Raw genomic sequence first — 13,843 nt, 5'->3', positions numbered from 1 at the left:
CGGGGTTTCAAACTCACGTCAGATAGCGGGTCCCAGTCACTAAATTGAGTGCTGCGAGGGCCGGGACAGAGAACTAGGTTGAAGCGGAGTCGAAACAACGTTGATGGCCACTTCAAATCTTAATGCTGATTGTAAAATACAGAGATTTCGCTTCACGCTTATGTTTATATACATGGTGACTGCATGGAAAACTTTCGAAAAAGATCACCGCCCAAGCACTCCGCATGGGTGGTCCACCAGCGAAGCTGCAAGTTGCGTCCACAGTCGGTGTGCAGACGTCACAGCCGAAGCCAGTCGAGAAACTCTCGCCGAAAGCGGGCGTCGACTGAACACCACGTAGACTAGCAAGGTGTTGTTGCGCGTAGCCAAGGGGGGTGTTACTAGGCCCCGGCGAACGCGTTTCCGTGACTGCCTCGTTGACACTGCTCTGTCTACAGCGCGCTTTCTCGGATCGCCGTTGTTGTTTGAATTCTACTCGGAAGGCTGCCGGATCCTCAGTGCACAGTTGCTGCTTGCTCTTCGCCACCCGGGGCTGTTCTTGCGCCCGGGCTGTTGTATCAGCTCGGAGAACAGGGATTCCCACACGAGTCAGCTATTGGCGCTGTTCTTGGAAAGTCATCTGCAGTTCGGAAGTTCGTACGATCCGTGCCCTCGTAATTTGGAAGGTACAGCTTCGTGTGATACTGAACCCTTCACGCGCCCGTGAGCCCACCACTTGATGTTTGTTTACATCCCTCAATTGGCTGTCGATGTGTTTGACGCCTTTGCTTGGCCGAAGGGCGACGCGAGCGCACGCGGACAGCGTGGGGCCGAATTGCCTCTTTTCCCATAACGCCTCTGTCCCTTCTCTGCTGCAATCCTTTATCTTCTGCTCCTCATTCCTGTGCAGCGTTGCTGAGGTGGTATCCTCTGAGAGATGACGCTGCACTTTTAAAGATGGTAGTCTTTCTTGGGGACCTTAGACGCAAAAATTTTTGTCTGTCTGTCTGTAAGTTTGTCTGTTTGTCTATCATTAACGGTGCCTTAAACGGCATCAAAGTGACCAAACGATACTCCAAACGGCCGACCCCATCCGCAGCGCCCACCAGTATTGTTCAAAGTTCAGCGTTCATACTTGTGCGATTGTCAATTAAAAAAGCAATTATTGCGCATATTTGAGGCACCATAACAACACGTAATATTATATATGTGTATTTTTTTTATTTTTCTCTATTTCAAACCTCCTTCGTTGAAACTGCTGGGCTCGGCCGCACGGCTCGGAGGGGATGAACGACATAGCTGGCGGTGCTACCAATAGCACGCGCGCTTAGGTGCGACGTAGAGAAAGACGTAACTGCCAGAGCTACCAATGAAGACGTTTAACGTTTCTCGTGACAAATGGTTTTGCATTTAGGCTAACCGTATACAGCTTCCGCCGTAAAATAAACAAAAACTTGATACCAATTCCAGCTCGGTATCTTAACATAGCGTTATCAATCGCAATGGGCGAGAGAACAATGCGAGCCCCGCCGCGGTGGTGTAGTGGCTAAGGTGCTCGGCTGCTGACCTGCAGGTCGCGGGATCGAATCCCGGCTGTGGCGGCTGCATTTCCTACGAAGGCAGAAAGGGTGTAGGCCTGTGTGCTCGGATTTCAGCGCACGTTAAAGAACCCCACATGGTCGAAATTTCCGCAGCCCTTCACTAAGGCACCTCTCACATTCATGTGGTGGCTTCGGGACGTTAAACCCCACATATCAATCAATCAATCGATCGATCAGTCAATCGATGAAGTAAACAATGCGACTATAAGTCATCAATGTCACAAAGATTTCATTCCTTCTGATGCCACGAGTCACGTGTTGGAGAACCCTGGTGTCATAGAGTTTCATACAATAATACCTAGAGGGTAATCTGGCGCTAGTGTCTACGTGGGCTCCTTCAGCGGTAGAATAATCCTACCCCCATGGGAATGATGGGAAGTAGGATTACGTTCTTGAGATTCGCTATATTTGTTTGCCGAGTATAAATAAAGTGATACAAAATTATATATATTTGAAGCTTGCTTCATTCTTTTGTACGTAAACTTTATCGAAAAAAAAATTCTGTAACTATAAGGAAAAAGTGAAACTTGAACAAATATTTAACCACCATGGTGCGCATCGCTTTGCCATTGCGTTCGAAATTTGGCATCAAGAATGAAGAAATATTTTGCAGTACTTAGCAACAAACATGCTTCACTCGAAAGTACGTATTTTCTATTTTTGAATATAACAGTGCAGTATCGAGTGAGAAACACTTAGCGTTTCGTCTTCTGTGATGCCAGCTGCGTCTGCCCAAGTGATCTGGCCCCAACGCAACTCTTGCTTTGTTCGAAGTCTGCTTAGCTTCGCCGTCGTTCTGCAGTCGTTTAGAACGAGCTTAGGCAAGACGAGCTTGTGAAAAACATGAGCTCGAGGCAATATCCTGCTCTGGCATGAGACGCTACATCTATGCGCAGCGGTGAGTCCGTAGACGACGCTTCGCTTAAATTGTCAAGTACGACTCGTAAAGCTCCAAGCACTCCAACGTCGCAGCAAATCAAAATACCTAGTTGTCTTTTGCCTCTATGAACAACAAAGACACTGCTTCAGTGTTTTTCACCGCACCGTATACTACCCGCGCTGCACGAATAATGAAACTGAAACTGTATAAAGAAACCTATAGGCATTTCACTAGCTAGTACTGCCCAATCTAAAGCCTGTACTTCCCATAATTCCCATAGGGTACACGGTCGCAGCGCCAGATTCCTCTCTAGGTATTATTGTATGAAACTCTATGCCTGGTGTAGACTCTTGTATACTTTGGATTACAAGTACAGGATAACGTGTACTATAGACCTAAAAGGAGCCCGGTCGTTTATCAACGCCGCACTGATGTTCTTTTATTTCGTAACAAGCTCCCGCGAGAGATTATTGTCTTACTCGGTGGAGCACGTCTTGCCAAGCATTTGATTTCCAGTCGCGCGTTCGGAATGAATGGCGTTTCCATGTCGCAGACGTGCCCGAGTTGCTGGAACACATCGTGCTGGATGGACACCGGTGTTTTTTTGTGTTGAGTAAACTAAATTGGGAAAACACTTGTACGCATCTTCATTTCATCCCTTCAAATAAAAACGATGTGGTGATAGTTTCCTTTTTGTCCTATAAACGTGTTTGCATAAATTTTACAAGATATAGTCTACCGAGCCCAGGCATGCAGCAACTGTTCCTTACGCGAAGACTTACGACGGGAGCTTTCTGAGTACGATTGCTTCGTCCGTCGGTAATTCGTTGTCCGGAGGCTTCGGGGAAGGAGAGGGAGCAGTCGAACTTTGAAGGAAACGACTGTTTCGTGTTTAGCGTTGAGTTCCAGTTCTTCAATAGCTGTTCCTTTCGATATAGATTAGATATATTCAATCGCAACTAAATAGCAGCCCTTTGCAGCCGTACCAGAGATGTGTGCAGGAATCGAGCATCACCAGTCAGTAAAACTTGAGAAAAGCGGATGAACTTATCCTAACGGTGCCCCCAACAGTTCCCAATCAAAAAAATGAACTTGGTGCATCAAAATCACGCTGGTACTGCTGGACACGTCGCAATGAAGGCCTTGGAATTCACTTTTATCCCCACTGTGGCTCTGTACCATACTCCTGAATCTAAGCACTAGAGCCTTTCATGTATGCCAGAGTGCGCTCACTGCGGCGTGCACCAAAGCTCCGACCACGAGCACAATGCATGCGACATTCCTCACGACAATGTGCACCTTTAGAAATAGCGCACACGAGCATTTTGCAGTATAAACGAAGACCATGCTCTCCTTGCATTCTTTAGTACTCGCACAACGTTCCCCTTTATAACTGTTCGCCTTCTCTCGTACGCTCGGCGGTTTTCGTCCCCACACTTCGGCGTAAAAATCTAGAACTTCCACTTTCCCCAAAGAAATAGAGAGAAAATAAGACCATTTTTTTGGGACTATTGGGACTCTATACCGTGAATCTATTTGATTATGATTTTATTCCGATCAAATTTCATGATCGCCAATTTCAGTAACGGCTGATGCAAACGGGGGCTGGAACCCGCAACGGTTTCTGAAGACCCCTGCCTATAACCCTCTCCTTGATTGCAGGAAATGCCCTTTCTTTGATTTGGAGGTGAATAGCATTGCCTTGTCTGGCGATTTTTTTGTTTTTTTTACTCACCTTCTACGAAAGGTAAAGAATTCACAGAACAAAGTGAAGAGGGTTTCTGTTAGAGAAAAAACATGGCAGGTTTAAACTGGGGTTCTGCTCCTATGCGAAAAATGATGAGCAAGTTCAGACGCAGACACGTTGTGGTGTTTCATATCTTGTGTAAAGAACGGCTGCACGCTTTTGCGAGGCAGACCAATGACCGTAGATGCATGTTCATGCGCAGATAATGAATGGAAAAATAACAGGATGGGGAGTCTGGAACTGCAGATTTTATATCGGCATTGCGAGTGATATGTAAACCTGATAACTTTTCCTATTGTTTCGGGAAGTGTATAAGAATGAGCACAATAGTTGAGCAATGGTTTTGTGCTCTCGGTGGTAGCATATATAGCGTGAACGCTGCTTCAATAAGGTTTCACAGTGCTGTGTGAAGCTGCTCTGAAATGCCAACCGCAAGCAAGCTCGCTGTTTAATGTCAAGTAAAATATCATAACTCGCAACCTCATTACTTCCTATGCATCCTTTAATTGGGAACTCGCCAATTCCCGTCGTTGCCATGCGACGGGGTCTGCAAGGAAAGGCCAGAGCCGCGTTCCGCAAGCGACCGCTTTATGTGCGCTGTTCTATATATGAACCTGGGCATCAGGTGCGCTGGATTAATTTACCGGCTGTTGCTCCAAGCCTCCTGCTCCGAACACATGGGCGACTGCCGTTAAGTGGTGCCAGTGACTGCACTTGACAGCGGAACGGAATCACGCGCCGTCGAACTCTGGCCGATCATTATCAACCCGACCTGGCGACTAGGCTCGGGGGCGCAGGCAAACAAAGATGAGGCAAGAAGCACGGGGCGCTGATTAACCCCAAAGAAAGCGAGAGAAACAGAGCGCGTAGGCCCTGCATTGAAGACGCTGTCGCTGGTTAGCCGCCGTGGGAGAAGCGAAAGTAGTAGCAAGGTGTCGCGGGCGGCCGCGCGCAACCAGTGCTGTCCTAGGTGGGCGGTTACCGGGCTCCTCTTGCCCGGGGTGTGACGTCGTTGCGACGTCAGTTCCCGCCCCATCCGCTGGGGAGCCCCCCGGCGCGCGTTTTCGCCGGCAAGCGCCGCAGTCTCGCGTCGTCTGCTACAATCCGAGGGCGCGCGCGTTCGCGTTCGAGGGGTTGTCGCTGGAGGACAGTCTTGACGGCTGCACGAGGAAAGCGTCCTTCGGGAAGCACCCGGTCTGTTGTCGGCGACCCCGCGTGGTCCTCTGCGGGGCCAAGTTTCCCTTGGCGGACGATTGCGGCGCGGTCACCGATGTGCGCCACTTGGCTCGAGTGGTTCAAAAGCTGCACTCGTCGCGACCCACCAGCTGCACGAGATGCGCGCTTCCAAGGAGACAGCCAGGGGCTCGTGACTCCGTCGTGATTGTGCCGTGAAAGGGATCGCTACTGCTGTAGTAGCTGGTAATTTGAGAAAGCATAACTTTGTAGCGCTTACGCCAGGCAAGTGATAATTTTCTCCTCTGTTCTTACTTTACGCCTCTTTGTCTGTCAGTTTAACTTGCTCACGTCGAGCACGTGCGCAAACACTACTGTCAATGCACTATTTGGCCAATATTCCACTAGTATGTCATTAGATAGCACCCACTTTTTTTCGACGGTAGTGTCTATTGTGCCTAAAAAGGCCGTTAAGCGTGCGACCGTCTGAGCGACAGATCACGAAAGGCAATCTGTTTCAGAGCCACCTCGTTTGCCGTATTTGTCTGTAGTAGATGCGACGATAAAAGCTCCCTCATAAGCTTTCTTAAAGAGCTTAGTGGCGACTCGCATTACGGTTACGAGACTCCACGAGCCTGCTTTGTTGACATCCACTTCCTGCAGCTTAATGGTCACTGACACGAGCGAACGAACCGCGTTCCTTGAAAGACCCTTGCGCGCCTGAAGACTTGCAAGGCAGTAAGGCGTAAGTGTATTTGCAGCAACGATCAGAACGCTTTCGGCCTAAGGCTTGGGCTGCCTGTAGAACATTCCAGCTTTTCCAACTGTTGCTTTTCTTTTTTCTACAGCCCACGCCGATTGATCTTTCCATGAGGACATACTCAGCGTTCTCAGCCCGGCCACACCGTCTTTAACGGCCAACGTTTTTTCGGATCGTTTCCGTCCGTCTCCGTCAAGGTCATTACCAGAAACGCGATCAGACTTGCAAAGATAGCTCGAGTGTTTTATTCGGCAAGGGAAAAAAAGTCTTTAGTACCTGCGATTGTTTCTTTCACATTCACTTAAGTCGACGCTTAAAAAGAAGAAAATTGTGTGACATTTGCCAGAAAGCGCCGTATAAGGTAAAATAAACATAGAGAAATACGTTTAAAGTGGGCGTGCTCTGTTATATTTGCTATTTTCCGAAACTGCAAGCGTTGTTCAGGAAGCTGTCTGGAATCCAAAGCACCAATGCCTACGGTAGAAGGTCGCTAACGATTTGCATGGCGTCTTCAACGCTCAATCATTAAAGGAAGAAAGCGGTTGTAAATAAGATTGGAAGATACAGGGCAGGTCAAAAAGGGCAGAGCAAGTAGTTCATTCCTCGTGAGGCGTTTCAGAAACTGCTGACTGACAACAGCACCGTGAAATTCGGCTGAGGGCCACACGTCATGATCACAGACGGAGCCTCGAGCGGTGCAGCTGATGCGCAAACGCTGGAAAGCTGCGAAATAAGGCAGCTGTAAGGCGCGTTCTCGAGAACCGCCTTCCGTCGCCTACGGTTCTACGTCGCTGCAGTTGACAAAAGCTTCGCGGCCAAAGCTCGACAAAGCCATTCACCCTAGCGACCTCGTGAGAACAGTAGTCTTCGTGCTTGGCGCGTCATGGATCGTCGCAAGAAGCTTCCGTTGCGCCTGGGTCTGTCATCGGCTGCCGTACCGAGCGTGAAGGTGACGCTGCCTCCGAAGCGTGACCGGTCCCGGTCCCTGTGCGTGGACAGGCTGCCGCCGCTCATCGCGCGCAGCCCGCCGGCTGTGGCCCGGGCCGTAACCCTGGGCAGACGATGTTCAGCCTCCGGCACCGCGGACCGCCTCACAGTGAACAGCTGCTACGGACACGGGTGAGTGTCTTGCCGACAGTCAAGGGCCCGCGAAGACGAGCCACGACAAGCAGCGGCTCTTCTTCGCTCGCCCGTCATTCCTGTTCCGCCAGTGCCCGCGCACGCATGCAACGCACAGTGCATGGAAGCGAGGACTCGAAGGCACCAGCGTCTTGCCTGCTGCGCAAGTGACGTGCTCTGAGCTGAGAGACGTAGTAGAAGGGCAATGCTGATACTGCGACTAATGATGGCCTATCAAAGGGTAGAATTAGTGTTAGCATTGTGCACTACAATTTCGCGAGACGAACGCTGTGCGTTGGAGAATGCGGCGACACTTGCCAAATGCTATGCGTGGCTCTGTATAGGCCTGAAAACGTGGGCAGATTCCTTGCTAGTTCCTGCGCACCTTACCGATTCCAAGAATGACAGGTAGAACGAGCCTGAATGGCTTCACTTATATTTGTTGGCGCAAAGTATTTCGATTGATAGGCGCGTATTTGTGGTACACGTGAACACTCTCGCTAAAGGAAATATTTGCTTGGTTATTATGTTTTTCTGGCTCCATCCTTTATACATTTAGTATAAAGGATGGAGCCAGAAAAACATAATGACCACGGTCAAGGTCATTTAGTAACTGGCATTAAATAGGAATAATATATTACGCCGCGACAAATAAGCTAAATTAGAGAAGACGTCACAATCGCTTTAAGAAGGACATTGTTCAATATAACCTGAAAAGAGGAAACCGGCAAGGGTCATTGCTTGCGAATTTTTCAAGGGTAGGTTTACCGGCAACCTACAGCATCCTCGTTAATCTAACAAAGCTCACGCAACATTGTCAAGGTCACTGACAATTGACAGAAATTCGTATCTATGTCGTCGAAATATTTTGCTGCACGAAGGAAGCAAGAAATTTACACAACAAGACGTCTCCACCAACGCTGCACTTTAGCATCCGTGTTCATATTGGTCCATGTACAAGCTGATTACAGTTTCAACAAATTTCACTTCGGCTCAAATGCACAAAAACGCGTACATGGACCTTCGAAAACGCCGGCTAGTTGTTCAATTACGCAAAACGATGTTGCTGATAAGAAACGGATTTCTATGGGTCTAAAAGGGATACTTGGCGAGACTCGAGAGTAAGTCGTTAAAGTCGCCACCCATTACTGTCAGCATACGTTATCCCGCCGCGGTGGTCTAGTGGCTAAGGTACTCGCCTGCTAACCCGCAGGTCACGGGATCGAATCCCGGCTGTGGCGGCTGCATTTGCGATGGAGGCAGAAATGTGTTAGGCCCGTGTGCTCAGATTCGTGTACACGTTAAAGAACCCCAGATGGTCGAAACATCTGGAGCCCTCTACTACGGCGTCTTTCATAATCATATATGGTGGTTTTGGGACGTTAAACCCCACATATCATCATTAGTTCTTTTCGCGTCTACTTCAATTCCAGCCTTGATGGAGCTGTGGTTACGGGGCTCGGCTGCTGATCCAAAGGTTGCGGGTGCGATTCCGGCCGCAGTAGTCGCATTTCGATGAAAGGGAAATGGTGGAGACCCGTGTACTTTGCAATGTCAGCGCGCGATAAAAAAAAAGCCAGATGATTGAAACTTCCGGAGCTCTCCACCAAGGCGTCTCTCATAATTATATGCTGGTTTCAGGACGTAAACTCAAGATAATACTATATCGATTATTTCCCATTTATGTCATAATTGCTACACAAAGGGCAAATATTGTCACCTATGCTTTTTGCGGTGCATTGTTTGTTGGCCTTATTCGAATACCAGCAATTCCCACAAGATCGATCGTAAGGTCTACTTCTCGCAATATGTAAAACATGCTTCGACTTCCAGACACAGTAGCGGCCTCAAGGAAGTGATGCGATGCGATGCGAAGTATAGGCATCCATGTTTACATGCATGACCATGGACTAAGACAAATCTTGTGAACAACAAGTCACTCCTCTATAGATTTGAGCCTCTCAATCAATTTGTGGTCACTGGTTAGAAAACTTGTATATAAATAATAGATAATTACTCTGGGGATTGGAAATTTTAGAGCCAGCTGGAAGCGTTTGGCCTCGAGCACAAGCATCAGCGCCAGTCGCATGACGCATACAACTGGTAGCTGTAGTACAGTAGCTTGAAATTGAAGTAGAGTTTGTTACTCAATTTAACAATATTTATGTTGCATGAGGTATTAGCGGAAATTTTGCGACATTATGGAATAAATATTTAGGGTTTTTTTTTCTCGTGATTGTTTATCGCATGAGACCTCGTGCCCCCTACTCCCCCCTCCCCCCACGCCGAAAAAGACATCATTCTGTCCGAACAGTTGTATAGCCTTCTACTGGCGTATTCGATTGCGCAAACAGAACATTGCCCAGATGATTCAGCAGCGTCAGGTGAGATGACCATGAAGGCGACCGTTGTTTTCAAAAAAGCCCACAAGGACACCGCGGCGGTTGTGGATGCTGCCGATAACGTTATCGGCCTTTTCTTTGTTCCCGAATTTCTTAACTCGTGGCCGTGGCTGTTTCTAATCTCTGGCTGGAACAGCATATTGTGTCGCTCCAGTTCTCAGCTGATGTGGAATGTAACCAAATGAAGACACATCATTTAGCGCGAACAACCAGTGGGTGCACTTTGTAATGTTCTCGTATATGCCTCATATTCGGCCGGTTGCACTTGAAGAGTGGCTACGCAGACATCTCTGTTGATCGCCATACATTGCGCTTCTAAGCCAAGAGCTGGTGGCGTAAAAACTATGGCCAATGCCTGGTTTTCCTTTTCTTATTTTTAGCTATATATATAAAAGAAATTCTACTCTGTTCGCGCGCAGTAATTGGCGTACTTTTCTAGTAGAAGGATGTCCTCTGCATTGTATTCCCTGAAAGTTGTATGAAAAATATTAAGGCAGCTTCTCCCTATTGATACCAAGGCAGTGTGAAGCTGGACAGCTTTCTTTGTTTTTCCCGAGTTTTTTTTCCCCGCCTACTTTTTCTCATTCCCAGTCTTGTCTGTGTTTTTTCCTATTTATTTCAAGTTATTTCTATTTTTTGCTTTTTTTTCTTTTTTACCTTTCTGTTTCTCAATTGCTTGCTCTTTAAATTTTATACGTGGTATTTATTGTGCTGTTTGCCCAGCCATAGTAGAGATTTCCCTTCTTTACATCGTCATCAAGGCGCTCGAAGAGGAAAAAGACTTCTGTCTGACGCGAGTGCGCATTCGATATATGCTGCAGCTGGCTTTATATATGCATGCATGCGGTTTTGCCTTCGTAACGCCAAGCAACGACGACAGCATACGACCGTCTGCCCTCCCTGAGGCGCTCCTCACTTAACACACATTCAGACGTGAGCGGCATTCAGAAGTTCATGTACCGGCTTCTTCACGGTGGTGAAAAGTTGCCTGTTTCAACTGCGTGATAGTCTTACGTAAGGTTTTTGGGACTTGACGTCCCAAAGGACGATAGTTTTAGCGCGAGAACAGACCGACGACACAGAGACAAAAAGGACACGAAGGACACGAGCGCTAACTTTCAACTCTCTTGTCCTTCGTGTCCTTCTTGTCTCTGCGTCGTCATTCTGTTCTCGCGCCAAAACTATCGTCATGTCATACCAACTAGCCCAAGCTGCCACACTTCTAAGTCCCAAAGGAATTCAGTTTTCAATTTATGCGAGACGCAGTTGTAGAAGGCTTCGGATAATCTGGATCTTGTGTTTTTGTTTACGTGCACTGAAGTCGTGCACTACACGGGCCTCTATCCTTTCAACTCCGTCAGAATGCGACCGCCGTGGACCGGATTGAACGTGCGTCTTCAGGGTCAGCGGCCGAGCACTGTAACCACCGATAATGTGCGACGATTGCCCCGCCGCGGTGGTCTAGTGGCTAAGATACTCGGTTGCTGACCCGCAGGTGGTGAGATCGAATCCCGGCTGCGGCGGCTGCATTTCCGATGGAGGCGGAAATGTTGTAGGCCCGTGTACTCAGATTTGGGGGCACGTTAAAGAACCCCATGTGGTCGAAATTTCCGGAGCCCTCCACTACGGCGTCTCTCATAATGGTGGTTTTGGGACGTTAAACCCCACATATCAATCAATCATTGCGCGACGATTGACACCTCTACGTAAAGCTAACTGATTCGGGAAGGCGACGACTGAAAATCGTCGAGCACAGTGCCGAGGACTCAACTTATTGTCACATGCGCTTGTAAATAAGAGTGTAAAGCACCCGTGTGTGCTATATACTCAAACATCGGCCATAGTCAAGCCCACCTGGGGGTCGGTCTATTATTCAGGCGTCCATTGCGTAATCGACGTTTCTCGTAGGAGGCTTGTAAGAGGCGTTTCTCGGTTTCTCGTAGTAAACTTTTTGCCAAAATAATAACAATTGGGCTATCGGAATGTGGCGCGAAACGGGGTGGCAGTATTTTCATTTACTACTCCTATAAAGAGTCCTGACCAAAGTTCTCGTTAATCTTTTGCGCTCAGAAAAGCTGGCGGGTAAAGCCGGTGCGGCAACGAGGCAAGTACAGAGCGTATACACGCATTGTGCGCGTTTTCACCGCGCGCTGCTCTGGTCTGCAGCGTTTTGCAGCGCGGGACGCTTGCGCGTTCGGAGAAATTCTTTCCGAGATTTAAGTGGATTATAAACAACGTGCGTGTTGCAAACCCACTTTGTTATGTATTCCTCGAAGGAACACCGCCTTGAGTGTTTTAGACGTAATACGTTTCGAGAATTCACGAGTACTCCACACCTGACAAACTCTCGTGAGGCGCTTTATAGTTCGCATCTTTTCAGTCCACCCAATTTATGCTTCACACCTGCCATCCAAAAGTTGATCCACGCGTTGAATATAGTTTTGAGACTCGCAGTCCTGGAAATTTTGCGAATGATCCAGCGGAGGATAAAGACCTTGCTATGAAATGAACGGCCGCACCTGCTACCTCGGTGATATTGTTTCTTGGTCCTACTTTATATGCGTGCGACTGCTATGTGTAGATGTTGAAACCTCGCATTTTTTTTTCGCAGCTTTAGCTCGACTTGTGCAAACACAAGCAGCTTTACTTTACTACAAGCAATGAATTTTTATCTCTTGAGCGTATATGGTTTGTTTTTCATTCTCAAATCGGAGGGCTCGTCTTGATCCAACAGATGTTGCGCGTTCAATGAACGCTCCTGAGCGTTTTGCATTTAGTTATACGAGCGGCTGAAGATTTGATTGACTTGAAGGTGGCTCATAGCAAATATTTACATTATAAGAGAAGTGGAATATGAAAGCATAGGCACCCAAACTTTTTTCTTTTTTTATAAGAGATTTCTGCTTTCAATTACGACCGCGTTACTTAACTGTACTCCTGCAACATTTTTTTTAGTTAACTTGGAGTTTATACAAGTGGTGTGTTTCCTTTCCCCCTCAGATTGTTTGTTGTGAGCTGCTCAAACTTATATTTAGGAACACTATGATAATGACGCATCTTTATCTATGACGTCCTGCTGATCGGTTAATAGATTTCACGACAGCAAGTCAAACTGGTGAGCCATTACCACGGCATGTGTTTTTATCTCGTAATATAACTAAAAAACATAAAAATAAGTTTTATTTGAATATACCGTCATCTGAAACACAATCAACAGCTCGTAAAATAATTAGCACGTGCACCACAGAAATCAGCACGCGTTTCTAAGATCACCATTGCGCTTTGAATCTCTTATGGTTCTCAGGTTGATTGATTTGTGGGGTTTAACGTCCTAAAACCACCATATGATTATGAGAGACGCCGTAGTGGAGGGCTCCGAAAATTTCGACCATCTTAGCTTCTTTCACGTGCACCCAAATATTTAACGTGCACCTAAAACGTGCACCCCCATCGGAAATGCAGCCGCCGCAGCCCGGATTTGATCCCGCGACCTGCAGGTCAGCAGCCGAGTACCTTAGCCACTAGACCACCGCGGCCGAGCCCCGGTTTGCAAGTTACTAGACTTGAATGCGAGTGAGTGAGTTAACTCTCTCGTATTTGCAGTGCTACTGACCTTGTTTTTTTGTTGTTGTTGTCTTCTAGATGCAACCTTATTAAGAGTGCATAAAATTATCTTTCCATAAATACCATGAGAAAAACAAGAGTGAAAGTACCTCGAACTTGGATGTTATTTAATACTACTATGAATTTCTCAAAGCGTCCTTGATCCTTGCGACAGCATGTTCCAACGTCAACAACCCGGTGATGATGGAGAAATTTGAGCACGAAAGACACTGTGAGCTTGACAAGCGCGACCTTAACCCTCAACTGTTCCTTTTAAGAAAAATACCGCAAAGATAAGCACGAGAAGTCAGCACTCAGCGTAAGTGAAATGATTTATAAATTTTGAGAAAAACTAATGGAGACACTTGATGAAGAATTTAAGAATGCAAATACGTTGTCGCTCATTGCAACCGAAAGTTCACCAATATATCTGTCTGAACATCTATTCTTGAAGTTGAAAACGTGAAAATAAATCACTCATAGTTAAGCGCTCGTTTATGCATTTCACTGCGTATGCGTCTTATGTGCATTTCCCATGAATGCGAACACGCTCGCCCAACTATTAGTACTTCTAGAATT

General features: G+C 47.2%; 1 protein-coding gene across 5 annotated transcripts in view; it reads left to right on the top strand.

The window, feature by feature from the left end:
• The window catches only part of LOC119187884 (GTPase-activating Rap/Ran-GAP domain-like protein 3), a 458,831-nt gene that overhangs the window by 248,610 nt on the left and 196,378 nt on the right, over positions 1–13,843 (top strand). Inside the window, exon 1 of one of the 5 annotated variants that reach the window (XM_037435991.2) lies at positions 6,891–7,259. The exons of the other annotated variants lie outside the window; for them this stretch is intronic. Within the exon in view, the coding sequence (XP_037291888.1) occupies positions 7,024–7,259 (236 nt within the window). The 5' untranslated portion in view covers positions 6,891–7,023. Of the gene's footprint in view, positions 1–6,890; positions 7,260–13,843 lie in introns of those variants that run through there. 5 annotated transcript variants of the gene reach the window in all.

Source organism: Rhipicephalus microplus, chromosome X, assembly GCF_043290135.1.
Source record: "Rhipicephalus microplus isolate Deutch F79 chromosome X, USDA_Rmic, whole genome shotgun sequence".
Lineage (NCBI taxonomy): Eukaryota > Metazoa > Arthropoda > Arachnida > Ixodida > Ixodidae > Rhipicephalus > Rhipicephalus microplus.
This window is presented reverse-complemented; position numbering and strand designations above follow the sequence as displayed.